The 27,927-nt window shown below is 52.3% G+C and overlaps 3 protein-coding genes and 1 long non-coding RNA gene across 4 annotated transcripts; 1 reads left to right on the forward strand and 3 right to left on the reverse strand.

Annotated features, from left to right (window-relative positions):
• The first annotated feature begins 187 nt into the window (after positions 1–187).
• On the forward strand, positions 188–1,202 carry LOC100285647 (uncharacterized). Its single transcript, NM_001158538.2, has one exon. It carries the CDS (start codon positions 322–324, stop codon positions 844–846), a length of 525 nt encoding a protein of 174 aa, NP_001152010.2. The 5' UTR covers positions 188–321; the 3' UTR covers positions 847–1,202.
• On the reverse strand, positions 1,132–3,894 carry LOC109940778 (zinc finger MYM-type protein 1-like). The gene is made up of 3 exons (XM_020541011.2): positions 3,855–3,894; positions 3,064–3,770; positions 1,132–2,973 (listed from the first exon to the last, which is right to left on the reverse strand). Exons 1-3 carry the CDS (start codon positions 3,892–3,894, stop codon positions 1,405–1,407), a joined length of 2,316 nt encoding a protein of 771 aa, XP_020396600.1. The 3' UTR covers positions 1,132–1,404.
• Positions 3,895–7,261: 3,367 nt separating this feature from the next.
• LOC109940819 (mavicyanin) lies at positions 7,262–8,049 on the reverse strand. The gene has a single exon (XM_020541126.2). It carries the CDS (start codon positions 7,893–7,895, stop codon positions 7,371–7,373), a length of 525 nt encoding a protein of 174 aa, XP_020396715.1. The 5' UTR covers positions 7,896–8,049; the 3' UTR covers positions 7,262–7,370.
• Positions 8,050–25,278: 17,229 nt separating this feature from the next.
• LOC109941258 (uncharacterized) lies at positions 25,279–27,061 on the reverse strand. The gene is made up of 3 exons (XR_002263897.3): positions 26,835–27,061; positions 26,569–26,634; positions 25,279–25,465 (listed from the first exon to the last, which is right to left on the reverse strand). It is a non-coding gene; the product is annotated as an uncharacterized lncRNA (long non-coding RNA).
• Between the last annotated feature and the right edge of the window lie 866 nt (positions 27,062–27,927).

The following is a 27,927-nucleotide window of genomic DNA, read 5'->3' on the forward strand; positions in this document are numbered from 1 at the left end:
TATACTAGCACAATGCTAGTCAAGTCTACAACGGAAAGCAAGCTCTGACGTCTGACGTTACGTATACCTTGTCACAGCGGCATTTCCTTGCCACCTACCGCGCTCCCGTCCCGTACGTGGATTACACATACTCATATCATCCTATGCTAATGCTATATATATGCGCCCAAATCCAACCCGAAGAATCAAACCATCACAAGCTCTAGTTTTCCAGCTCTGCAGCACACAAGCTAGTTAAGCTCCTGCAACCTCCAAGAAACTAGGCAATCGTTTCCTCCTCTGCTTCAGTATCTCCCCTTCCAGCAGTAGCTAAGCTGCCATATGGCGACAAGCAGGCTTGCGCTCGTGTCCGTGTTTGCCGCAGCCGTCCTGCTGGGCATGGCGTCGGCGGCGACCTACAACGTCGGCGAGCCGGCCGGGTCCTGGGACCTGCGTACCAACTACGGCACCTGGGTCTCCTCCAAGAGGTTCCACCCGGGTGACCAGACCGTGTTCAAGTACTCGCCCCAGGCGCACGACGTGGTGGAGGTGAACAAGGCGGACTACGACTCCTGCTCAATCGCCAGCCCCGTCGCCACCCACAACTCCGGCAACGACGCCATCGCCCTGGCCTCCCCCGGCACCCGCTACTTCATCTGCGGCTTCCCTGGCCACTGCGACGCGGGCATGAAGATCCAGATCAACGTCGTGCCCAGCGCCAACTCCCTCGGCCCCGCCAGCGCTCCTGCCGCCAACTCTCCCGTCTCTCCCCCGCCCATGTCCGCGCCCTCTTCCGCCGCTACCAAGGCCACCGGTTTCGGCGCCCTTGCCGCCGTCATGATCGCCGCAGGCCTCATGGCTTACTAGATACTCTGTCGCTTGCTGCGTACATTTAGTTTTCCTTAGATATTATATATACGTTGTATTGTATTCTTTTGAGAGATCAGAGTTCAGACGAATGACATGGCATACATGTATCTACGTAAAGACAGATGACTAGTTTATACATTATTCATATTGTATATCATTCAGGTTTCGCTCTTCGGTGTATGTATCGATATTCATTCAGATAGATAGAGATAGAGATGACCACGGGCGGATCCAGGATTTTTGGTCGATGGTGTCACCGAGAAACTAGAGTATATAAGGTTCTTGTTTCTAGCTAGTGTAACGACATATATTTTAATGGTACATTAAAATAAAAGGTTATAAGATACAAACCATTTAAATGCTCCATAGTAGTCCAAAACAGCCAATAGTCAATAGCTAAATAGCGTTGACATCAATATAAGCTGGTGTAAAAGACAAAGATGAAGTAACCTGAAAATAGAAATTTAATGTGTCATATATTGAAGTACTGATATGAAATAATTTGATAATTAACAATACTACTATTCTTTCAAATAAATCATAGATATTTACCTCTCATAAAAGCATTTTGCGGTTACGATTCTCCATCTTTTGGAATCGGTCTATTACAACATTGTCTGATATTGTGGCTAGATAGGCTGGCTCGACAAAGCAAACGATACAATCATTCATAAATGTATTTCCAATGCGATTTCGCAATATTGTCTTCACAATTTTCATTGCTGAGAAGCACCTCTCAACAGATGCAGTGGCAACAGGCAAAACAAGCACTAACTTTAATAGTCGATAGACCAAAGGAAAAGCAAGATGCTTATTTTTGTCCACCATCTCTTTAGCAAGCTCAGTAATAGTGTTTAGATTAGAAAATCTTTCATCTGCTTGTATATTATCAATGTAAATAGGAAGATCATGAGCAAGATCCTTCAACTCATCTGAACTAAAATCATCTGGATAGAGCTTAGCTAATTCCATTAAGCTCTCTACCTTAAAGTCACCAAAACAATTCTTGGGGCTAAGAGCAGCCATGTAAGTAAGCAAATTAGAATTTGTTTCACCAAAGCGATCATTGAACTCTATAAGTAGCAAGTCAAGAACCGAGTTTAAACAATCCCATCTATAGTGCTGATAATTAGTTCTGTTTGTCTTTGATCTTGGTTTATGGCGATCAATATATTGTTCCTCCATTTCAAGCTTAGGAATTCCATGCTCTTCACAGAAGGAATATATTCTCTCCAATAAACATTCCCAACCATCATCTCTGATTTGCTGAATTTTTTGCTTGGTTAATTTTACCTCAGACATGGCCTCCAATATATCCTGATCTTTCCTTTGCAAACAAAGTGACAAAGAATTTGCATGTCCCAAGATCATCAACATCAAGTGCAAATGAAACACAAAATCAAAGTCCTTCAGATAATCTAGTAGCCCACGAGCTTGCCGTTTCTTCTTATCATTTGGGCCATCTTTTTCCACATATTCAAGAACTTCAACAACAGAAGGGAACAAGCTGTTAAGACTTTTAAGGGTCTTATAGTGAGAGCACCATCGTGTGTCTCCAGGTCTTTGAAGAGATTGTTCTTGGTTCAATCCTGTTCCAGTACTGATCTGTCCACTACCTATGGCTTTTTCTACTCTTTCTTGTTGACTTTGTCGTATCATGTCTTTTCTCTTGCAAGAAGCTCCAGCCACATTCAGTAGAAGAGATATCATGTCAAAAAAATCACTAATATCATCATTCTTTTTAGCTACTGCCACTATGACTAACTGAAGTTGATGGGCAAAGCAGTGAACATAATATGATGAACCATTCTCTCTCATAATCAAAGCTCTCAATCCATTGAACTCACCTCTCATATTGCTTGCTCCATCATAACCTTGGCCTCTGACTTGTTTCCAACTCAATTTATACTTGGAAAATAATGCATCAATATTAGACTTGAGACAAGAAGCTGTTGTCTCAGTAACATGAACAACACCAATAAGTCTTTCTTTGAGTACTCCATGTTTGTCAACATACCGCAAAACCACAGCCATTTGTTCCTTATCAGAAACATCAGCCGATTCATCAACCAACAAACAAAATACATCACCACCAATTTCTTCAATAATAGAACTCACTATGATCTGCAAATAACACATTATGGATTATTCTAAAATTCAAAAACTGCATAGAGAGTTGAAAGTTCACATGTAAAAAAGGAAAACCAATCTTACCTCTGAAAAGCAATTAGTGATATCCTTTTGAATACATGGAGCCACCATCTGATGATTGTCAGGAGCATTTTTTAGAACAACCCTCTTTATCTTTTCATTTTGCTCTGCCAAAAGCTTCACTAACTCAAGAAAATTCCCCTTATTATCAGACTCTTCAGACTCATCATGGCCACGAAAAGCTAATCCTTGATGCAACAAGTACCTAACAGCATTAATTGAAGTACTTAATCGAATAAAGTACTCCTCTTTTGCAATATCTTGTTGCTTCTTCAGTGCAAATTCGATGGATTGGTTTGGATTCAGCAAATTGTTACATCTTTTCACAGCTTCGTTATGATAGCTACCTATCCCACCCACATGAGTGTCAAGTCTTTTTTTATTGTTCCATCCAAAAAACCCTTTTGTCACAAATGCATCATTTCCAGCCTGACCTTCAATGCAATCTCTAAATAAGTAGCAATATAGGCAAAAGGCTTTATCCACTTTTTCACTATATTCTAGCCAATCATATTGTTCAAACCATTCTGGGTTAAAGCGTCGTGGCTTTTTTGCTATGATTGTTTGAGGATACTTGAAACCAGGTTGTGGTCTATGAGGACCTCTAACCAAATACCTTCTTCTTATCTCTTCTTGTAGCTTTAGGCCAGGATATTCTGTTATTCTCTTTCTATCAGCCGGATCATAAGCAAGTTCATCTAAATTGACATCTCTTGGTGACAGTATCAAAGAAGGACGAGTTTGAGCATTGATGGTTGATGCACCTTGATCTCTATGTGAAGTCCCTTCATCGCTCGCTGGCTGTGGTAATTTTCTCTTCAAGAACCGCTCCATCATATGGATTAATGGATACTACCTGTATATTATACGATACACAAGTTAAATTGTAAATAAATTAGAACGTACTTATATAATTGGTATAAACTGGGCAAGGAACCCTACCAATAAAACTACTAGAAACTGGGCAAGGACGCAAGGTGCCAGCGCCATCACCCATCACCATCAATCCATCATACTAATACTTTAATAAATTAATAGAAAAACAAAGAACACTCTTGCGGTCTTGCCTGCACGTCTTGGGTCTCTTGGGACTCCGGACTTGGGCGATTGGGCAAAGCTCGTAACCTGCTCTCGGCTAATCGACTTGGCAATGGCAGCTCCGCCCGACCGTCCCTGTTGAATGATGAATGCTGACTCTTTCTGCTTTCCGCCCGACCGTAGGCCGCTTGCGATGGAAGTTGGAAGACAAGAGGACGCAGCGGCGACCCTTCATCGAGAAGGAATATGAAAGCGCATGAGTGCAGGAGTAGGCTGCGGCGTCGAGTGTGCTGGGCCGTAATCTGTGTGGGTCCGCCAGCTGTTTGTTAGCTATTGGGCTTTTGGGATGATGTCCTTGTTTACAATGGGTTGTTGTCATCTACTATAAATTTTAGATATATATATATGCCCAGCCAAACGTTATTGTTGTCCAGGGACAACACGCCTTCTACATGGATCCGCCCCTATGTCCAGAACATACTAATCAATGAATAAATCTCTGAAGGACTCTTCCAGGATTTTAGCTTCTATTGTGTGCTGCATTCTTGCATCTGCTGCCTCCCGGTCCTTTAGCAAGGAAAGCATCTCCACCATTCCTGAGCCAAGTCGACGACACCGCTCCTCAATGACCCTACCTGCAAGACTAAATGCTGATTCTGAACCCACAGTAGAGACATGAACTGAAATGATATCTTTAGCTAGGATTGAAAGTACTGGATAAGTTAGTTTATGATCATGCCACCAATCTAGGAGATTGAATTCATCATTAAACTTCTGAACAGTGTCACTATCTAGATAAGCAACTAGTTCAGAACCAGAAATACCAGGAGTGCTTGCTGCATGAAGCAAAGCACTAGCAGATGTTCTTCTTAAGAGTTTAGGAACCATGGAAGAACTGCTACTGGCACCAAAGGCACCCAGACCAGCACCCAGTGCCATTGAAGAACTGCTACCAATGCCATCTGCACCAAACACCAAATCCCAAGCATAGTTGCTCTTACCTTCACCAGGGGTAGCATTTGAAGTCCTCTGCAACCTAACAGAACCAAATTTGTCATCATGTTTATTAAATAAATCAGATAAATCAGCCCTCACAGAAGTTAGATATCCAGAGTAATCAGAATGAGTCAGCTGAGACATCAGTGCAAGCACATTGTTGAAACCTCTCATTTTAGCTCTAGGGTCAAGTATAAATGCAAATGCATATATCAAAGGAATTGTACCCCAATATTTTAAGAATTTGTCTTTCATTGGGACAACTATATGTCTAAGCAAGTTATCATTCTCATACATGTTCATGTGCTTATTAATATGAAGAATGTGGTGCAACATTAAAGGTGATGTAGGATAGTACACACCAGACATCACAACAGTAGAATCATAGAACCTTTCAAGGAACTCCAATATTTTTTCAGCAACATACCAATGTGCTTCACTTAAAAGTGTAGTACCCTCTTCTTTAGGGTGATAGTGGGTCTGAATAAAACAGAGAATGTGCTCTTGTAAGGTATAAGATGTTTGAGCATAAGATAGGTAGAGTTCCATCTCACTTCCATATCTAAACCAAACTTACGAGGTCTTACTCTCATAGCAACACAAAAGCTTTTGTATGCAGCAATTCTTTGGTTTGATGAGTTCAAAAAAGAGATGGCAGTTCTAAAATCTTCAAGATAAGGTTTCAGTTCCACAAATGTGGCATGCACAGCAAGGTTAATGATATGGCATGCACATCGTTGATGCAATAACAAAAGACCAACATAAGCAGATAGCAAAGGTGTAAGATGGTCCATTGCCCTAGTGTTAGCAGATGCATTATCCAAGGTAATGGAAAAAAACTTTTCAGTCAATTCATATTCATTAACAATAGCATGAATCCTCTCTGCAATGTTGTTGCCAGAGTGGGAACAATCAATGAGACGCATAGCAAGAATCCTTTTTCTAACTGCCAATGTAACAATAGACAAATAATCTTCTTCAGCATTGCCACTCCAAATATCAGAAGTTAAAGCAACAGAAGTAACATATTTCAATTTTTCAGCAACTATAGCATGTCGTTCTTTAAAGTCGTGGCCAAGGTTTATTGTAGGGTTAGGGTAGGGGCAGTGGAACCAAAGAGATCCACCAGACCATCGTGCACGTCGCCCACATCGTCTGGGATTTGACCCATCAACACCAGTTCATGATTAATGGAGGTCAGATCATACCGATGCTCCATCACCGGCACCTGGTCCCTCACGGCCACGACCTGCAAAGAAGCAAAGACATAGGGGATTAGGGGGGTGAGGGTTAAAGAAGCAAAGACAGAGGGTATTAGGGTTTAGGGTTTAGGGTTTAGCGAGTTCATAACTTAGCCGAAGGCCAGAGCACCAGTTCCGTCGGCGATTACCAAGAACAACGTAGATTAGGAAAGAGAAGATCCAGCGACGGCAGATCTAGGGACATAGAGGCAGAGCCGGATAGAAGAACAGATTGACTATGAGCACAAGCGCACGGTATAGATGGCCAAACACGGAGAGGAGGTGTAAATCTTTACCTTACCAGATCAGATCTAGAGACGGAGGCAGATCCGCAGACCATCGGTGATGGAGAGGGTAGAGGAGAGGCAGATCCACAGATCCAGTACACTGGAGTCCATAGAAGAGGAGGGGGAAGCGCTAGGGAATGGGGATACAGGATACTGTTACCGACGACGTGCCGAGGACGGAGCATCCAGGAAGCACGACGGCCGACGGCCGACGCCTCGACGTCGACGGAACTAGGTGCGAGGCGGCGGTTGACGGGGACGGGGCGAGGCCGCGAGGGATCCGAGGGGAGAACCGAAGGGCGACCGGGCGAGGGCGGAGCGGAGAGGACGAGATGAGTGGGCGACTCGGGCGGTCGGGTCGGGTGACAGGGTGAGTGAGTGTGCGGTTAGGTTAGAGAAGTAGAAAACAGGCCAATCGGGCATCCCGTTTTAATCGGGTTGTGCCGTGCCGACACGACGTGCCTGGATCGCAGCCCAAACCTGGCACGGCATAGTGTCGGGCCAGCACTAGCCCCCGTTTGTCGTCGTGCCGTGTCGGGTTCAGGCATGACGAAACGTTCCGGGCCTCGGGCCTCGGGCCGACTAACCCGGCCCATCTGGCCATCTCTATCTGAATTATGGACACATACACCGAAGAACTAAAACTGAAGTGAATAATGTATATATATTCTGATCTCTCAAAAGAATACAATACAACGTGTATAATAATCCAATGGAAACTAAATATATGCAGCAAGCGACAGAGTATCTAGTAAGCCACGAGGCCTGCGGCGATCATGACAGCGGCCAGCGCGGCGAAACCTGTGGCCTTGGTAGCGGCGGAAGAGGGCGCAGACATGGGCGGGGGAGAGACGGGAGAGTTGGCGGCGGGAGCGCTGGCGGGGCCGAGGGAGTTGGCGCTGGGCACGACGTCGATCTGGATCTTCATGCCCGCGGCGCAGTGGCCAGGGAAGCCGCAGATGAAGTAGCGGGTGCCGGGGGAGGCGAGGGCGATGGCATCGTTGCCGGAGCTGTGGGTGGCGACGGGGCTGGCGTTTGAGCAGGAGTCGTAGTCCGCCTTGTTCAGTTCCACCACGTCGTGCGCCTGGGGCGAGTACTTGAACACGATCTGGTCACCCGGGTGGAACCTCTTGGAGGAGACCCAGGTGCCGTAGTTGGTACGCAGGTCCCAGGACCCGCCCGGCTCGCCGACGTTGTAGGTCGCCGCCGACGCCATGCCCAGCAGGACGGCTGCGGCAAACACGGACACGAGCGCAAGCCTGCTTGTCGCCATATGGCAGCTTAGCTACTGCTGGAAGGGGAGATACTGAAGCAGAGGAGGAAACGATTGCCTAGTTTCTTGGAGGTTGCAGGAGCTTAACTAGCTTGTGTGCTGCAGAGCTGGAAAACTAGAGCTTGTGATGGTTTGATCCTTCGGGTTGGATTTGGGCGCATATATATAGCATAGGAGTATATGTAATCCACGGGAGCGCGGTAGGTGACAAGGTATACGTAACGTACGTACCCTCAGACGTCAGGGCTTGCTTTGCGTTGTGGACTAGTAATGTGCTAGTATATTAAGCTGTGACCATACTTGGTCCGATAGAGTCGATCGAAAATTAGTGTGTACACTTGGTCCGAGTCAAACATAGACGTATGTTGTTTCAACGGCGGCGAATCGGCAGCGATCGAGGCGGATTGGTTGGCGTGCTGACCTTTTCATCCGCGCCATGTATGTATTTGGCCTGTCGTGCCTCCACTCAAGATATGGTCAGTTTCAGGTGCCACAGGTATTCTAAATTCGCTGCTCTTCAACTTCAGTGCTAACTACTTCGATCCCGTGTTGACCCTGTCACACACAAAACTTTGCAGTTTCTTATATTTGAGTATATATACAATAGCTATAACCCATAAAATGTGGATGCATTACCGGAATTAGGCTCTTTTTGTCGAGAGCAATTTATCGGGCACTTGACGAAACAAGTTTTGCCGAGTGCCACTCTCGGTGAATAATGACACTCGGCTTAGACCTCCTTTGCCGAGCACAAAACTCTCGGCACACGCTGGCACTCAGCAAAAGAGTCTTTGTCCAGTGTCTCTCGGCGAAACGAGACGCACGGTAAAGGACCGTCAGCAGCTATCTATAGTTGGTGACCTTAACCTATGCCGCATGTTCGGAGTTGACACTGGGCAAATTAACTTCTTTGTCGAGTGTTCCTTGGTGGGCACTCGGCAAAGAGAGTGTTTGTCGAATGTCTTTTCCTTAACACTTGGTAAAATATTTTTTTCTTTTTTTCACCGAACTTTTTGTGGTGCGTTCCTATAGTATATAGACCTACATATTTAATTTTGACATAATTAAACTTTTTGTGGTGTGTTCCTATAGTATATAGACCTACATATTTAATTTTGGCACAATTATCAAAGTGTTAGCTATAACTATTAGATTTAGTTCGTTTAATTGAATTCCTTCAGATAGTTCTGATTTGAACTGCAAGCCACTCGAAAAATGTAAAACAGTGAATGCAAAAATAATGTTCATGTTATTTAGCACAAGTTACAGCCTATTTCAAGAATAAACCAGAATTTTCAAACACCATGCTCACGAAACATGACCACGAACCTGTGATCCAGTTGTTTTAAAATTGTATAAAAGACAAACAAAGTCATAAAATCATGAAACCTATCGACATGTCATGATACCATATGTAGAGACTCTAATAAAAATTTGACACTGTTTCGTAAAAGTTGTCACGCACTATATGTAGAAACCTAGTCAGCCTTCACATGAAATCTTAAAACTTCTATGGAGTTTCAAACTTGAGATACTTATGTTTCTGTGGGTCCGGTAATACTTATGTTTGTGAAACTTGGTCTGAACTTGTGAGAGTTGTGTCGGTGTTTCGACCCCGGTGGGTCCCTGGACCGACGAGTAAATTGTCGCCGCGTGTCCCAGCCCAGATGGGTCGGCGCGAGACAGAGCACGAAGGGGGGAAGAAACAGGCAAAGGGGAAACTTGCGGCCTTCGTGTTGCCCTGCGCCCAGGTCGGGTGCGCTTGCAGTAGGGGGTTACAAGCGTTCGCGTGGGGGGGAGAGAGAGAGCGAGAGCCTTATGCGTCGGCCCGTTCTCCCGCGCGGCCAACCTCCTCGTATGAGAGCCCTGGACCTTCCTTTTATAGGCGTAAGGAGAGGGTCCAGGTGTAAAATGGAGGGTGTAGCAGTGTGCTAACGTGTCTAGCAGAGCGGAGCTAGAGCCCTAAGTACATATCGTCGTGGCAGTCAGAGAGGTTTTGGCACCCTGTTTATGTGATGTCGTGGCCGTCGGAGGAGAGCTGGAGCCCTGCGGAAGGACAGCTGTCGGGGCTGTCGAATCCTTGCTGACGTCTCCTTGCTTCTGTAAGGGGCTGAGAGCCGCCGTCGTCATGGAGCACGCGGGGCGCCATCATTATTTGTTTACCGGGGCGAGCCGGATGGGACGCTGGTCTTGTTCCCCGTAGCCTGAGCTAGCTAGGGGTAGGGTAATGATGGCCCCCCTGTGACGTGGTCGGTCCGAGCCCTAGGTCGGGCGAGGCGGAGGCTCCTCCGAGGTCGAGGTCGAGTCCGTCTTCCGAGGTCGAGGCTAAGTCCGACCCCTGGGGTCGGGCGAGGCGGAGCCCGTCTTCCGAGGTCGAGGTCGAGTCCGAGCCCTGGGTCGGGCGAGACGGAGACCGTCTTCCGAGGTCGACGTCGAGTCCGAGCCCTGGGTCGGGCGAGGCGGAGACCGTCTTCCGAGGCCGAGGCTGTGTCCGAGCCCTGGGGTCTGGAGAGGCAGAATTCGTCGTCCGAGGTCAAGATCGAGTCCGAGCCCTGGGTCGGGCGAGGCGGAGACCATCTTTCGAGGCAGAGGCTGTGTCCGAGCCCTAGGGTCGGGCGAGGCGGAGTCCGTCGTCCAGCGTCGAGGTTGAGCCCGAGCCCTGGGGTCGGGCGAGGCGGAGCTTCCTATGGCGCCCGAGGCTGGACTTAGCTGCTGTCAGCCTCACTCTGTCGAGTGGCGCAGTAGTCGGAGCGACGCAGGCGACGCTGTTTTCTTGTCAGGTCGGTCAGTGGAGCGGCGAAGTGATTGCGGTCACTTCGGCTCTGTCGACTGAAGAGCGCGCGTCAGGATAAGGTGTCAGGCAATCCTTGCATTAAATGCTCCTGCGATACGGTCGGTTGGCGTGGCGATCTGGCCAAGGTTGCTTCTCTGCGAAGACTGGGCCTCGGGCGAGCCGAAGGTGTGTCCGTTGCTTGAGGGGGCCCTCGGGCGAGACGTGAATCCTCCGGGGTCGGCTGCCTTTGCCCGAGGCTGGGCTCGGGCGAGGCGAGATCGTGTCCCTTGAGTGGACTGAGCCTTGACCTTAATCGCGCCCATCAGGCCTTTGCAGCTTTGTGCTGATGGGGGTTACCAGCTGAGATTAGGAGTCTTGGGGGTACCCCTAATTATGGTCCCCAACAGTAGCCCCCGAGCCTCGAAGGGAGTGTTGATACTCGCTTGGAGGCTTTTGTCGCACTTTTTGCAAGGGGACCGGCCTTTCTCGGTTGCGTTTCGTTCCGGTGGGTGCGCGCGAGCGCACTCGCCGGGTGTAGCCCCCGAGGCCTCGGAGGAGTGGTTTGACTCCTTCGAGGTCTTAGCGCGTTTCGTGATGCTTCGGCCAGTCTGGTTGTTCCCTCATGCGAACTGGCCATAGCCCGGGTGCATAGTCGAGTCCCAAGTTCTCGGGCTGGTATGTTGACGCTGTCAATGGTTTGGCCAGAGCCGGGTTTGCGAGAGCAGCCCCCGAGCCTCCGCACAGAGCGAGAGGACGGTCAAGGACAGACTCGGATTTTATACGCCCCAGCGTCGCCTTTTCGCAAGGAGGAGGGAGGGCAAGCGCCATGTTGCCCTCGGAGGGCGACGAACATGGTGTCTACAGTGAGTTGCTAACAGGTAATCCGAGTGGACGCCCGTGCCCCATTCGTTAGGGGTCGGCTAGTGGCCTGGAGGCACGCTCCAAAAGTACCTGCGGGTGATTCGCCGGACCCGGTCCCCTTTTGACGGGGTCCGAGGGCTCGATGCCTCCCTCTGGTGGGATTCCGTTACAAAATCGTTCCCATCGGTCTCGGAAATGTCCTAGGGTACCTCTGGAGCGTAGCCCGAGCCTTGGTTATGTATCGAACGTACCCAGGGTCATCCCTCGCTCTGCGTGCTCTAAGGCGGCTGTCGAACCCTTCGGGGGCCAGCCTACGAACCCCTGATCAGTAGTGGGCGCGGAGCCCGAGTGGCCTGAGGCGGCCATTGAACCCTTCTGAGGGGCCAGCCTTCGAACCTCTGACCAGTAGTGGGCGCGGAGCCCGAGTGCTCTGAGGCGGCTGTTGAACCCTTCCGAGGGGCCAGCCTTCGAACCTCTGATCAGTAGGGGGCTCAGGGCCCGCTTCCTTCGCGGAGAAGGATCCCTTTCGGAGTATCCCCTTTCCCGGTCCCTGTGGCAAGAGAGAGAAAGAGGAAGCGGAAAAGGATACGAAATCGAATGACGTGGCGCACCTTTTTTGACGCGATCATCATGGCGGAGGTGAAGCGTCGCCTGCTTCGCCTGCCAAAGGTGCCGCCTGTCCTGCCGCAGAGTTAATGCGACGAGACGAGTGGTTCGCGGGGCAGCCGTTGTGCGTGCGCGAGCCGTTCGAGGAACGGAACACGGGCGCGTTGTCTTCACGCCGTGGGAGAGGGTTCTCTCGCTGTCCTAGGAGGGGGCGTGAGCTTGCTGACTACTTGACTGCTGCTTTCGCCCGCCTGCCACCGCCATTACTGTCGGCCCATTTCTGGCCGTATCGACTGTCGCGCCTTCTCCCGCGGCTGACTGACCCATGACTGATGTGCTCGGTTGGCACTGTCGGGTCATGCGCAGGGTCGCCTTGAGTCGCGGCACCGGTTCTGCAGTCGAGTAGGCGCGGTACTGGCGCGAGTGGCGGTGCAGTTTCTTGCACGTAGTAACCGGCGCGCCGGTTACATGACGTGTGGCCTGGGCCTCCATACTGGACGCGTCAAAGTCGAAAGGGTGCGCCCCCTTGGTGCGGTTGCATGCCGCCTGCATGGCGGTCCGCCCTTTCACCCGCTGGTCCGGGCGGAAGTAGAGAAGTGCTTGTAACCGCTGGGCAGTTACGCGCACCGCGCGCGGCGGTTTTGGCTCCTTCTGTCCTGGGCTAGCTTGCATGACGCGTGGGACCCAGCCCCCGTGTCGTAGGGGGAGGACCTTGGAGCGTGTTGGAGAAGACTTAGTCCGCGACGGCTGAGGACACAGGTGGGGAGAGTCGCCTTTAAAAGGAGGGTGACCCCCTTGGATGGCAACCATGTCTTCGCACTCCCTTCATGCATCGCATCCTTCCACCTTCCGAGCCCCCGGATGGGGAGCACTCGCGTCGCTTTCGTCTTGTTGTCGTTGGAGGAACGCAACTTCGCAGAAGTTGGTACCTTTCAGCCATCGCTCGGCTTCGAGGATTTTCATCAGGCAGCCCGGCCGCATCCCCTCGCCGGTGGTCACCCAAGACGGTGACCACCAGTTCGAGGTTGGGGAGAAGCAAACCGGGCTGTGGCCTCTGCCCCTCCCTCAGCTTCAAGGATGTTCATCATCAGTGCTGGGGATAAAGTGCGCCGAGTTGGGGTCTGTCTCCGCGCGGGCGGCGACCCGCTCCTTCCCTTAGTGATCGGGGGGAAGGGCGTTCGCCGTTCATGGCGCTGGCAGCTTCCGCGTGTCTGGCCCTCCAGCCTGAGCGGCTTCGGCGCTGCTTCCGGTGCCACCTCCCACCGAGGCAGCCGGAAGAGGTTTCTCCGCCGACGAGATAGTCGGCGCCACCCGCGGACTGACCTCCAACTCTACGGCCTTCTGCATGTCCTCGCCCCTCGAGCGGGGACGTGGGCGAGGGCCTTATCGCAGCAGCGTCTGCCCTGAGGTCATCGCTGCTGCTATTTGGCCGCCCGGAGCGGAGGTCGTTGTCGCTGCTGCCGGAGTGGGCGGCGGTGAGCCACCTGGGTTTTGTCGTCCCGCAGGCCCTCCAATGTGGGGGGTTGTTTGTACCTGCGGGGGGCGAAACCGGAGTTCCGTTTGTAATGGCACCTTGAGTGCCGGTGTCTGTTCATTGTGGCTGTCGGGGCCTGAACATGTAGGTATTTTTGGGTGTAATACCATATTTTTTCCTCATTTCGAGCACTAGGACTCGCCTGTCGGCTAACTGAACCGCTTAACCAAGTGTGAGTTGCCTCGTGCGAAGGTGACGAGTGAGGTATCCGTATCCCGGAGGCGTAGGAGTCCCTCGGCTCGGTCGGCCTTGCCGCCCGAGGCTTCTCTTGCTTAGTTAAAGGAACCCTCGGCCACTCTGCGGTGAGCCGGGGCCGAGGGCAGCGGTGTCAGCGCGGACAGAGGCGGAGTTGGCTCGAAAAGAAGACTTCATCGGCTGGAGCCTGGCCGGGCCGTCCACTGGCGGGACCAGCGCCGGAGTCAGGTTGCCGAGGCCATGAGCCGGGCGGGTGTCCTCGGGGGACAGCTGGCTGAGGCTTCGGGGCGGCCGACCGAGCCGTCTGCTCGGGCCGGGTTCCTGGAGGAGACCCTGGCGGCGATGGCCCGGGCGTGGTGCTGATGTTGTCCTTCGGAGCGGAGATCCTTCGCCCGTGTTGCCGTCCGAGGCTCGGTCGGACTTCGCCGAAGGTGGAGTTGACGCCGAGGGTGCTGCTGCTCCCCCTACATCGACGTCTGAGCCTGCAGGATTGGTTTGCCTGTAGTATGCATATGTTTTTTGCGGCCGCCGAGGCCCAAACATACTGACGTTGCGTTGTAAAGCTGCGTTTCTTTTCCTCTTGTTTTGAGTATCAGGGCTTGCTCGTCGGTAGCAGAATCGTTTATCCGAGCTAGAGTTACTTCTCACGGAAGGTGATGAGTGAGGTATCCGTATCCCGGAGGCGTGGGAATCCCTCGGCTCGGTCGGCCTTGCCGCTTACGTGTACTCTTGCTCGTCCGCGGGATTCTGTTATCGACGTAGCCGAGAAAACCCGAAAAACCGTTTTGGCAGAAAGTCTTTTGAGCGTTAAGGCTTGTTCGGTCAGCAGGATCGCTCATCCGAACGCGAGCTACTTCTCGCAGAAGGCGATGAGTGAGGTATCCGTATCCCGGAGGCATAGGAGTCCCTCGGCTCGGTCGGCCTTGCCTGCTTACGTGTACTCCATCGTTTTCATGATCCCACTACCGAAGTAGTCGAAAAGCACGAAAGATATTCTGGCAGAAAGACTTTTTCCGAGGAAAATTTTGACGCGGAGGGGGTTCCCCCCTTCTAGCCCCAGAGGGAGGGTCGGGCTTTGCCGAGGCAAGGCTGACCCTTCCTTGATGGTTAGACTTTATATGTAAACGAGGTATATGAACGGCTTGAAAACATCTTAAAGGTAGAAGCGACGTAGCTGTCGGATGTTCCAAGCGTTGCTGTAGACCTCGCCTTGACTGTTGGCCAGCTTGTACGTCCCGGGCTTCAAAACCTTGGCGATGACGAACGGCCCTTCCCAGGGAGGCGTGAGCTTGTGCCGCCCTCGGGCGTCTTGTCGTAGTCGAAGCACCAAGTCACCCACCTGGAGGTCTCGGGACCGAACCCCTCGGGCGTGGTAGCGTCGCAGGGACTGCTGATACCGCGCCGAGTGTAGTAAGGCCATGCCCCGAGCCTCTTCCAACTGGTCCAGTGAGTCTTCTCGGTTGGTTCGATTGCTTTGGTCGTCGTACGCCCTCGTCCTCGGGGAACCGTATTCTAAGTCTGTGGGCAAGATGGCCTCGGCCCCATAGACTAGAAAGAACGGTGTGAAGACCGTGGCTCGGCTCGGCGTTGTCCTCAGACTCCAGACCAATAAGGGGAGTTCCTTCATCCATCGCCTGCCGAACTTGTGGAGGTCGTTGTAGATCCTCGGCTTGAGTCCTTGCAGAATCATGCCGTTGGCACGTTCTACCTGCCCATTCGTCATGGGGTGTGCCACGACGGCCCAGTCCACCTGGATGTGGTGATCCTCACAGAAGTCCAGGAACTTTCTGCCGGTGAACTGGGTGCCGTTGTCGGTGATGATGGAGTTCGGACCCCAAAGCGATGGATGATGTTGGTGAAGAACGCCACCGCCTGTTCGGGCCTGATGCTGTTTAGGGGTCGGACCTCGATCCACTTGGAGAATTTGTCGATGGCGACCAACAGGTGCGTGTAGCCCCCGGGTGCCTTCTACAAGGGACCGATGAGGTCCAGACCCCACACAGCAAATGGCCAGGTGATGGGTATTGTTTGCAGAGCCTGAGCGGGTAGGTGTGTCTGCCTTGCGTAGAATTGACACCCTTGGCAGGTGCGGACAATTCTAGTGGCGTCCGCCACCGCGGTTGGCCAGTAGAAACCTTGTCGGAAAGCGTTTCCAACAAGGGCTCGAGGCGCTGCGTGATGACCGCAAGCCCCCGAGTGTATTTCTTGTAAGAGCTCCTGGCCTTCGGCGATGGATATGCATCGCTGGAGGATGCCGGAGGGGCTGCGGTGGTAGAGCTCCTTCCCGTCACCCAGCAAGACGAATGACTTGGCGCGTCGCGCCAGTTGCCGAGCCTCGGCTCTGTCGAGGGGTAGCTCTCCTCGGTGGAGATATTGCAGGTACTGGGTCTGCCAGTCTCGATTAGGCGGGACCCCACTCCGCTCTTCCTCGACGCGCAGTGCCTCACCCTCGGGGGCCGAGGGTGCCTCGGGCTGGGCCGAGGGCGCCTCGGGCTGGGCCGAGGGCGCCTCGGGCAGGGCCGAGACCTTCTCGGGCTCGGGCGTGTCGTTTGTCTTGACTGAGGGTCGATGTAGGTGTCGGGAGAAGACGTCCGGGGGGACCGTTGTTCGCGCCGAAGCTATCTTCGCTAGCTCGTCCGCAGTCTCGTTGTACCGTTGGGCGACGTGGTTGACCTCGAGCCCGTAGAACTTGTCTTCCAGGCGCCGAACCTTGCCGCAGTAGGCTTCCATCTTCGGGTCGCGGCAGTGGGAGTTCTTCATGACTTGGTCGATGACAAGCTGCGAGTCACCACGAGCATCGAGGCATCGGACCCCTAGCTCGATGGCGATGCGCAACCCGTGACCAGAGCCTCGTACTCAGCCACGTTGTTGGACGCCGGGAAATGGAGGCGCAGCACGTAGCGGAGGTGCTCCCCGAGGGGCGAGATGAAGAGCAGGCCCGCGCCTGCCCCTGTTTTCATCAGCGACCCGTCGAAAAACATGGTCCAGAGTTCCGGTTGGATCGGAGCTGCCGGGAGCTGGGTGTCGACCCATTCGGCCACAAAGTCCGCCAAGACTTGGGACTTGATGGCCTTCCGAGGGGCGAACGAGATTGTCTCGCCCATGATTTCCACCGCCCACTTTGCAATTCTACCCGAGGCCTCTCGGCACTGGATGATCTCCCCCAGGGGGAAGGATGACACCGCAGTCACCGGATGAGACTCGAAGTAGTGTCGCAACTTCCATCGCGTCAGAATCACCGCGTACAGCAGCTTCTGAATTTGTGGGTAGCGGATCTTGGTCTCAGACAGTACCTCACTAATGAAGTAGACTGGCCTCTGGACGGGCAATGCATGCCCATCTTCTCGTCTCTCAACCACAATCGCGGCGCTGACCACCTGAGTGGTAGCGGCGACGTAGATCAAGAGGGCTTCTCCGGCAACGGGAGGCACCAGGATGGGTGCGTTCGTAAGGAGCGCCTTTAGGTTCCCGAGGGCTTCCTCGGCCTCGGGGGTCCAAGTGAAGCACTCGGTCTTCCTCAAGAGGCGGTATAGAGGTAGGCCTCTTTCGCCGAGGCGCGAGATGAAGCGGCTCAGAGCCGCAAGGCATCCCATGACCCTCTACACGCCTTTCAAGTCCCTGATGGGCCCCATGTTGGTGATGGCCGTGATTTTCTCCGGGTTGGCCTCGATGCCCCGCTCGGAGACAATGAACCCCAAGAGCATGCCTCGGGGGACTCCGAAGACGCACTTCTCGGGATTGAGTTTTACGCCTTTCGCCTTGAGACACCGGAATGTCGTTTCAAGGTCGGAGAGGTGGTCGGAGGCTTCCCTCGTCTTGACTACGATGTCATCAACGTAAGCCTTGACCGTTCGACCAATGTGCTCTCCGAACACGTGGTTCATGCACCTTTGGTACGTCGCACCCGCATTCCACAAACCAAATGGCATAGTAACGTAGCAGTACATGCCAAAGGGCGTGATGAAAGAAGTCGCGAGCTGGTCGGACTCTTTCATCCTGATTTGGTGATACCCTGAGTAGGCATCGAGGAAAGACAGGGTTTCGCACCCAGCAGTGGAATCCACGATTTGATCGATGCGAGGCAGAGGGTAGAAAACCTTCGGACATGCTTTGTTTAGACCAGTATAGTCTACACACATCCGCCATTTCCCTCCTTTCTTTCTCACAAGCACAGGGTTGGCATGCCATTCAAGATGGAATACCTCTTTGATGAACCCTGCGGCCATTAGCTTGTGGATCTCCTCGCCTATGGCTCTGCGCTTTTCTTCGTCGAATCGGCGCAGAGGCTGCTTCACGGGTCGGGCTCCAGCTCGGATATCCAGAGAGTGCTCGGCGACATCCCTCGGTATGCCAGGCATATCCAAGGGACTCCACGCAAAGACTTTGGCGTTCGCGTGGAGAAAGTCGACGAGCACTGCTTCCTATTTGGGGTCGAGCTCGGAGCCGATCCGTATCTGCTTGGAGGCGTCGTTGCTGGGGTCGAGAGGGACGGATTTGACCGTCTCTGCTGGCTCGAAGTTGCCGGTGTGGCGCTTCACGTCTGGCGCCTCCTTGGAGAGGCTCTCCAGGTCGGCGATGAGGGCCTCGGATTCAGCGAGGGCCTTGGCATACTCCACGCACTCCACGTCGCATTCGTACGCGTGTCGGTATGTGGGGCCGACGGTGATGACCCCGTTGGGGCCCGACATTTTGAGCTTGAGGTAGGTGTAGTTGGGGACGGCCATGAACTTGGCGTAGCATGGCCTTCCCAGTACTGCATGGTAGGTTCCTCGGAACCCGACCACCTCGAACGTGAGGGTTTTCCTTCGGAAGTTGGAGGGAGTCCCAAAGCAGACGGGCAGATCGAGTTGTCCGAGGGGTTGGACGCGTTTCCCGGGGATGATCCCGTGAAAAGGCGCCGCGCCTGTCCGGATCGAGGACAGATCGATCTGCAGGAGCCCGAGGGTCTCGACGTAGATGATGTTGAGGCTGCTGCCTCCGTCCATGAGGACCTTGGTGAGCCTGACGTTGCCGATGACGGGGTCGACAACGAGCGGATATTTCCCCAGGCTCAGCACGCGGTCGGGGTGGTCGCCCTGGTCGAAGGTGATGGGATTGTTGGACCAGTCTAGGTAGACTGGCGCCGCCACCTTTACCGAGCAGACCTCCCGACGCTCTTGCTTGCGGTGCCGAGCCGAGGCGTTCGCCACTGGCCCATCGTAGATCATGAAGCAGTTGTGGACCTCGGGGAACTCCTCTGCCTTGTGATCCTCCTTCTTGTCGTTGTTGTGGGCCCTGCCACCTTCCGCCGGTAGCCCGGCCTTGTGAAAGTGGCGCCGAAGCATGACGCACTCCTCAAGGGTGTGCTTGACGGGCCCCTGATGATAGGGGCACGGTTCCTTGAGCATCTTGTCGAAGAGATTGGCACCCCCAGGAGGTTTCCGAGGGTTCTTGTACTCAGCAGCGGCGACAAGGTCCGTGACGGTGGCGTCGCGTTTCGCTTGCGACTTCTTCTTGTTCTTCTTCTTGGTGCCGCGCTGAGTGGATGCCTCGGGGACGTCTTTCGGCTGGCGGCCCTGGGGCTGCTTGTCCTTCCGGAAGATGGCCTCAACCGCCTCCTGGCCAGAGGAGAACTTGGTGGCGATGTCCATCAGCTCGCTCGCCCTGGTGGGGGTCTTGCGACCCAGCTTGCTCACCAGGTCGCGGCAGGTGGTGCCGGCGAGGAACGCGCCGATGACGTCCGAGTCGGTGACGTTGGGCAGCTCGGTGCGCTGCTTCGAGAATCGCCGGATGTAGTCCCAAAGAGACTCTCCCGGCTGCTGGCGGCAGCTTCGGAGATCCCAAGAGTTCCCAGGGCGCACGTACGTGCCCTGGAAGTTGTCGGCGAAGGCTTGGACCAGGTCGTCCCAGTTGGAGATCTGCCCCGGAGGCAGATGCTCCAGCCAAGCTCGAGCGGTGTCGGAGAGGAACAGGGGGAGGTTGCGGATGATGAGGTTGTCATCGTCCGTTCCACCCAGCTGGTAGTCCAGTCGGTAGTCCGCGAGCCACAGTTCCGGCCTCGTCTCCCCCGAGTACTTTGTGATGGTAGTCGGGGTTCGGAACCGGGTCGGTAACGGCGCCCGTCGTATGGCCCGGCTGAAAGCCTGCGGACCGGGTGGTTTGGGCGAGGGGCTCTGATCCTCCCCGCTGTCGTAGCGTCCCCCACGCCTGGGGTGGTAGCCTCGGTGCACCCTCTCGTCGAGGTGGGCTCGACGGTTGCGGTGGTGGTGTCGTTGCCGAGGCGACCCGGGGCCGCAGGTGCCGTGTTGCGCGTGCCCCCGGTGTGGACCGAGGCTTCCCGCATAAATCGGGAAGTCACGGCGCGATGCTCCGAGGGGTACCCCTGCCTTCGGGAGGCAGAGCTTTCGGCTCGTCGGACCGCGGCATCCTCCAGCAGATTCTTGAGCTCTCCCTGGATACGCCGCCCTTCGGTGGTCGATGGTTCCGGCATCGTGCGGAGTAGTATTGCTGCTGCAGCTAGGTTCTGGCCGACCCCACTGGAAGCCAGTGGCGGCCTTGCCCTGACATTGTCGGCAATGCAGTGCTGGATGCCCTGGGGTAGATGACGCGCTTCTCCGGCCGGAGCTTGGTCTGCCCATTCCTGCCCGATGTTCCGCCGGAACTGCTCAAGTGTTCCTGCTCCCTCGTCGAGCCTGGCCTGCATCTCGCGGATTTGCTCGAGCTGTGCGTCCTGACCCCCTGCAGGGACTGGGACCACAGCTAGCTCCCGAAGGATGTCAACGCGAGGCAAAGGCCTAGGGGGATCGCCGTTCTCCGGCATACCAAGATGGTTGCCTTCGCCGGGACCCCCTAAATCGATGTGGAAACATTCACGACTCGGGCCGCAGTCCTCGTCGCCGAAGCTGCGGCTACCATCGGAACAATCGGAGAGGCAGTAGTCGCATGCGGTCATGAAGTCCCGCATGGCACTAGGGTTACCGAGCCCGGAGAAATCCCAACAAAAGTCGGGCTCGTCATCTTCCTCGGAACCCGAGGGTCTGTAGGTCGAGGCGTCCGTCAGTCTGTCCCAGGGCGACCGCATATGGTACCCCAGAGGGTTGGTACATGCCTCTATGAAGGTTTCCACCGAAGCAAGGTCGCTTGGTGGGTCGAAGCTGAATTCAAAAGGCACGAGATGGGAATCGGTCGGTACCTCTTGGTCGGCGGGCGGTGACGAAGTCGTGTCAGGGGCGGACTGCACCGTTGTCTCAGGTACGAGGGCGACGCCCAGCAAGTCCTTCGCGAGCGTGCTGGCGTCGTTCGTCTGCTTGGGGTTGGCGTGTTGCGGGGAAACGACGCTCGTCTTCGTCTCAGACGCAAGGTCGAAGCCCGACGTGTCCCCCGCTGGGGCGCCGGCGTCATCGACTTGCTCGACAGCCGACGGGGTGCCGCCTCCTGCTTGGCCATTGTTGCCCCGCCTCCTCCTCCGTCGGCGGGGGAGGTGACGGGACAAACTCGGATGTCGTTCTTCCGCCATGTGGGGAAGACGTCGTTGATTCCGCCGCCGGCTGGCGGGCTGACGGCCGCCATTGTCGCTGTCGTGCGGCGGAGGAAGGAGTATCATGTCGTAGCTGCCGTCGAGGGACATGAACTCAAGACTCCCGAAACAGAGTGTCGTCCCGGGTTGGAAAGGTTGCTGGAGACTACCCATCTGGAGCTTGACAGGAAGCTGTTCGTCAACACGCAGCATGCCCCTACCTGGCGTGCCAACTGTCGACGTTTCGACCCCGGGGGGTCCCTGGACCGACGAGTAAATTGTCGCCGCGTGTCCCAGCCCAGATGGGTCGGCGCGAGACAGAGCACGAAGGGGGGAAGAAACAGGCAAAGGGGAAACCCGCGGCCTTCGTGTTGCCCTGCGCCCAGATCGGGTGCGCTTGCAGTAGGGGGTTACAAGCGTTCGCGTGGGAGAGAGATAGAGAGAGCGAGAGCCTTATGCGTCGGCTCGTTCTCCCGCGCGGCCAACCTCCTCGTACGAGAGCCCTGGACCTTCCTTTTATAGGCGTAAGGAGAGGGTCCAGGTGTACAATGGGGGGTGTAGCAGTGTGCTAACGTGTCTAGCATAGAGGAGCTAGAGCCCTAAGTACATGCCATCGTGGCAGTCGGAGAGGTTTTGGCACCCTGTTTATGTGATGTCATGGCCGTCGGAGGAGAGCTGGAGCCCTGCAGAAGGACATCTGTCGGGGCTGTCGAATCCTTGTTGACGTCTCCTTGCTTCCGTAAGGGGCTGAGAGCCGCCGTCGTCATGGAGCACGCGGGGCGCCATCATTATTTGTTTACCGGGGCGAGCCAGATGGGACGCCGGTCTTGTTCCCCATAGTCTGAGCTAGCTAGGGGTAGGGTAATGATGGCCCCCCTGTGACGTGGTCGGTTCAAGCCCTAGGTCGGGCGAGGCGGAGGCTCCTCCGAGGTCAAGGTCGAGTCCGTCTTCCGAGGTCGAGGCTGAGTCCGACCCCTGGGGTCGGGCGAGGCGGAGCCCGTCTTCCGAGGTCGAGGTCGAGTCCGAGCCCTGGGTCGGGCGAGGCGAAGACCGTCTTCCGAGGTCGAGTCCGAGCCCTGGGTCGGGCGAGGCGGAGACCGTCTTCCGAGGCTGAGGCTGTGTCCGAGCCCTGGGGTCGGGCGAGGCGGAATTCGTCGTCCGAGGTCGAGGTCGAGTCCGAGCCCTGGGTCGGGCGAGGCGGAGACCGTCTTCCGAGGCCGAGGCTGTGTCCGAGCCCTGGGGTCGAGCGAGGCGGAGTCCGTCGTCCAGCGTCGAGGTTGAGCCCGAGCCCTGGGGTCGGGCGAGGCAGAGCTTCATATGGCGCACGAGGCTGGACTTAGTTGCTGTCAGCCTCACTCTGTCGAGTGGCGCAGTAGTCGGAGCGGTGCAGGCGGCGCTGTTTTCTTGTCAGGTCGGTCAGTGGAGCGGCGAAGTGACTGCGGTCACTTCGGCTCTGTCGACTGAAGAGCGCGCGTCAGGATAAGGTGTCAGGCAATCCTTGCATTAAATGCTCCTGCGATACGGTCGGTTGGCGTGGCGATCTGACCAAGGTTGCTTCTCTGCAAAGACTGGGCCTCGGGCGAGCCGAAGGTGTGTCCGTTGCTTGAGGGGGCCCTCGGGCGAGACGTGAATCCTCCGGGGTCAGCTGCCTTTGCCCGAGGCTGGGCTCGGGCGAGGCGAGATCGTGTCCCTTGAGTGGACTGAGCCTTGACCTTAATCGCGCCCATCAGGCCTTTGCAGCTTTGTGCTGATGGGGGTTACCAGCTGAGATTAGGAGTCTTGGGGGTACCCCTAATTATGGTCCCCGACAAGTTGTGTCGGTGTTTAGAGTCCGACCGCACACCCAGGGTTACCCTTGCGGTGCTTTTGGGTAGGACGGTGCTGTTGATTGTAACTCAATGGTTCGTGCTGGACGCACGAGAGAGAGAGAGACGATTTTCTGTAGGTTCAGGCCGCTTGAAGAGGCGTAATACCCTACTTCCTGGGGTGGATCTATATGTGGTGTGTTACAAGTGGTGTCTCCTAAATAGAGAAAAGCTAATGAGATAAGTAGATGGGAATGAAAATGATGGGGTTCCCCTGGGCCTCATATACACGACCGTGGGGCACTCCATACGTACATGATGATCACATGTCTCCTAAATAATAGTGAACCGACTGAACTGATCTCCTGAAAATCCCGCCGACTCATCCCTAATCCGCCTCGACATTTGAGGGCGCCATGCGTGGGAAAGTCGGACGGTTTCTTTGGATAGCGCACGATTTGACCGACTGCTTGGGCTCGAGTCTGTCGCCTTCTCAGGTCGGCCCATTCCGCCAGTAGGTTTTGCCTGGCCCACGAAGGGATGGCCTTGCGGGGTAACTGGCCTGAGGCCCCGCGCGAGGACCTTTCGCCTTCTAGTGGACCCGGGGGATATTTGTCCCCCACAAGTTGTGGTCTTTGTGATACTTATTTTTGTGAAAAACATGTGAGATTTGTGGTTTTTCTAAGATATGTGGTCTCTATTATGTATGTGATGATTCTATGAACTTTGTGATGTATATGTGATGATTATGTGATATATATTTTGTTTGTTTGGATGGAATAATAAAAACAAATAAAAGGGGGTTTCTGGTCACTTTGCAGAGTGAAGTGGCTAAAGCACTCAGCAAATAAGGCACACCTGGGAAACGGTAAAGCATCTTAGCTGAGTGTTGTGGTCTCGGCACTCGGCAAAGTAGCTCCCTTTGCCAAGTGTCAATCGACGCACTCGGCACAGAGACTGGCAAAGGGTTCCAATGGTGCTCCCTTTGCGGAGTGCTAGATAAGCAGGCTCTCGGCAAAGAAGCCTACTTTGTCGAGTGCCAGCTTGTAGCTCTCGGCACAGAAGCTACCATGGAGGCCACTAGATCTTTCTTTGTCAAGTGCTAGTCCAGTAGTCACTCGAAAAAGGCTCCTTCTTTACCAAGTGTCACTAAAAACACTCGATAAAGTCTTCGTCTCCATCACTTGTCGTTGTCACGGCTACTTCGATCCCGTGTTTACCATGTCATACAGAACTTTGCAATTTCTCTTTTATATTTGAGTATATAGTAGCCTAAAGTATAACCCATAAAATGTGGATGCACTATCGGAATCAAGCTCTTTGCCGAGTGCTCAACACTTTATCGAGGGCAATTTATAGGGTACTCGACAAAATAAGCTTTGTTGAATGTCACTCTCAGCGAATAATGACACTTGGCATGTACCTCCTTTGTCAAGCACAAAACACTCTACACACATTGACGCTCGGCAAGGAGTCTTTACCGAGTGTCAAGCTCTCAGGGAATGAGACGCACGACAAAGGGTTGTCAGCAGTCATCTATAGTTGACAGCTATTACCTATGTCGAGTGTCCGAAATTGACACTCGGCAAAGAGAGTTTTTACGGAGTGTCTTTCCTTGACACTCGACAAAGTATATTGGTTTTCTTTTTTCACCAAACTTTTTATGGTGTGTTCCTACAGTATATATACATACATATTCATTTTTGGCACAATTATCAAAGTGTTAGCTATAACCATTAGATTTAGTTTGTTTAATTGAATTTCTTCGGATAATTTAGATTTGACCTACAAGTCACTCAAAAATGTAAAGCAGCGAATACAAAAATGATATTATGTTATTTAGCACAAGTTACACTCTATTTTAGGAATAGACCAGAATTTCCGAACACCATGCTCACGAAACATCGATCCATGTTGTACATCCATTAACGGTCCATCTGTATTATTTTGTATAAATGTTGATGTGATCTTTTATAAACATAATTTTTAAAAACTTAATTTTGTAATATTTTTTCACTATTATGATTTTTCCTAAATTATATTACTGTCATACATATTATAACACATATGAGAGGATGAACTCAATAGTTTTCCCTAAATTATACAATCAACCATACAATTTAAGAAACAAAGCAAGTAACTATTTCAACCTTACTATATGCGAGCATGAATTTCCAAACCTTTTCTGACACATAAATGAGTGAAATCTTCAACAAAATTTAGAAAAAAACTGGACATCCCATCACATCCTTGAACCTTATGATGCCTTTAATTGAGTTCCTCTGTAGTCTTGGCGCCAGCCTAAGGAGGCATGTGGTTTATAAAGTAGGAATATTAGTATCCATTGGTGTCTCTAACAAGTACTAATGTTGAGTAATCAATACTAATTAAAGACACAAACAAATACTAATTTCTTTAACTAGTACTGTTTACTTGATATTAGTATCAGTTGGAGATACAAACTGGTACTGGTGTATTCTACGAGGACATAACAGTTAATATCGGTACTGATGCTTAATTCAATACCATTTCTAAAGTAACTGGTATTGATCTTCTCAGGCAGAAGCCCCATTCTCCACTAGTAGATGACTCCAACTCTAGCAAGAAAATGAAGATGGGAAAGAGAAGGCAAGGGGGAAGGGATGACATGAGGAAAGCATCTAGAGGAGACACACCTACAACCTTTATAAGAGTAGGCCACGATGATGGTGGCGGAACAGTGGCAGCGATGGTGACACCTTTAGGGAGCACGGGGGGGGGGGGGGTGAGAGGTCGTGACTCGCGCGCGCTTAGGTTTGTTCCTAGCTTTAGGAGACGTGGCTCGAGACCCACGTGGTTAAGCGTTGTTTTGGATCGAACCATTATGTGCTCATCCTTGCCAAATGTGATTTTAGCATCCACACGAATATTTCCCCAATGTAGGACGAGCACCTAACCTTAGGAGACATGCCAAGAGACCCACATGGTTAAACATGGTTTTCGATGGGAGAACATATCAGGTGCACATGGCACTTTGGTGCACCTGGTGCATAAATTAAATAATATCTATCAATCTCAGATCTAACGTCCTTTATTGTTATGTATATTTTGCAAAGAAAGTAGGGTAAAAGTGGTGGAGGATAGTAGTAGAGAATGTTCTTTGCAAAAATATACAAAACATAAAGGAACATTAGATTTGATATGGATGACATGATTTAATATGTACACTATGTGTATCAAAGCGCCATATGAATCTGATATCTTTAATACTATAAAGCACTAGTTTCTACCGTCGTCGTGCATCATGCGCGAAGCTCATAGGTTTGTTCCTCTCCCCCGCATCTCGCGTAACAAGTAGTAACATAGATAATCTTCCATGCATGTGATCAAATAAGAATGAAAAATAATAAGGCACCAGTTAGCACCGTTTCCACCGTAGTCATGTGTCACGCGTGAAGTGAGTAGGTCAGTTCCTCTCCCTCACGTCTCTCCTAACAAACAGTGTTACAGATAAGCTTCCATGCATGTGATCAGATAAGAACAACAAAAATAAGATAGATTTGCATGCATGTGATCGGATAAGGACAACAAAAATAGGATATGGAAGCTAACTAAATAAGCACAAGAGTACACCCCAATAAATTATTAATAATCCACTCATCTATCATCAAGATCCCTTTTTGCTACTCACCCGATGTCGCCATGCGTGATGCCTGCATTGTGTGTTGGACCTGGACATGGTTAGCCGCATGGTGCGGCGTGTAGGATGAGCTGGAGCACGGTCATGACGTGGCGTGCATCGTAGTGCAGAGCCGAGGCGAGCACCCGCTGCTGCAGGAGGTGGTGAGGGAGGAGGCATGACCGCGACATGGTGTGCATCGCGGTGTAGAGTTGTAACGAGAGCCCATTGCTACAGGAGGTGACGAGGGAGGAGGCGGAGTATGAGGAGGACCTCATGATAGTGGCGGACGAGATGACAAGAGGCTCGTCGTCGTCGCCACCACAAAATTAGCTTTGTGTAGATTGATTGTAGGTGAGAAAGACAAGGAGACTATTTAGTTTCTCATCATTCATCAATCTCTTAGCTAGCTACTTCATCATTGTCCATATGACCGATTCTACGATTGAAATGAGAGGAATAGGATAGATTGTCAAAGTCACTCATCAAATATAGTGCAAAACAACAACGATATCCTGTCGTGGACCCAAACAAGTAGGAGTAAGCCCCGCTCGAATAATTACATCACAATGCATGTGCATTGTACTAGTGTTCCCTTTATTTGAAACCATTCTCCTCTCATCCTTAACAAATGTGATTTTAGGGAATATACAACCCAATTAAATGAGGGGTCTTTTGAGGGGTCTATGGGGGCTAAGTGAAAAAAATATACATGACTCTCTATATACATTGTGCCTTGATTGCATTTATGATCTACATACTTAGGGTTATATGTTTTATCATGTAGTCTTTTAGTTGTCTTTTGTACTAAACTAATTTATATCCTGCATTATATGAATATTACAAACCTTTCTTGGAGACTGTGTCAATTCATTTGTCGATAAAAATAATACTCTCTTTGACCCAAAATAAAAACTCGTTTTGATTTCTTATTGGGTTCATACAATACTTCGTGTATGTATTCTATATATGTGTCTACATTTATTATCATCTAGTTAAATATAGACATATAAAAGAAGAGCTAAAACGAATACTCTTTTAGTATGAAGTGAGTATATATCAACTATCACTACAGGAAACGCCTAAATTTTCGTAGGCCGATATA

Source organism: Zea mays, chromosome 7, assembly GCF_902167145.1.
Source record: "Zea mays cultivar B73 chromosome 7, Zm-B73-REFERENCE-NAM-5.0, whole genome shotgun sequence".
NCBI lineage: Eukaryota > Viridiplantae > Streptophyta > Magnoliopsida > Poales > Poaceae > Zea > Zea mays.

What these genes read in the sequence shown, in the direction of transcription:
- LOC100285647 (NM_001158538.2), top strand. Translation starts at nt 322, where the DNA reads ATGGCGACAAGCAGGCTTGCGCTCGTGTCCGTGTTTGCCGCAGCCGTC.
- LOC109940778 (XM_020541011.2), bottom strand. Translation starts at nt 3,894, where the DNA reads ATGGAGCGGTTCTTGAAGAGAAAATTACCACAGCCAGCGA. An exon ending in AAAATTACCACAGCCAGCGA is followed by an intron (nt 3,771 to 3,854) that starts GCGATGAAGGGA and finishes TGTCACCAAGAG; the next exon opens with ATGTCAATTTAGATGAACTT. An exon ending in TCACTAATTGCTTTTCAGAG is followed by an intron (nt 2,974 to 3,063) that starts GTAAGATTGGTT and finishes TGTTATTTGCAG; the next exon opens with ATCATAGTGAGTTCTATTAT.
- LOC109940819 (XM_020541126.2), bottom strand. Translation starts at nt 7,895, where the DNA reads ATGGCGACAAGCAGGCTTGCGCTCGTGTCCGTGTTTGCCGCAGCCGTC.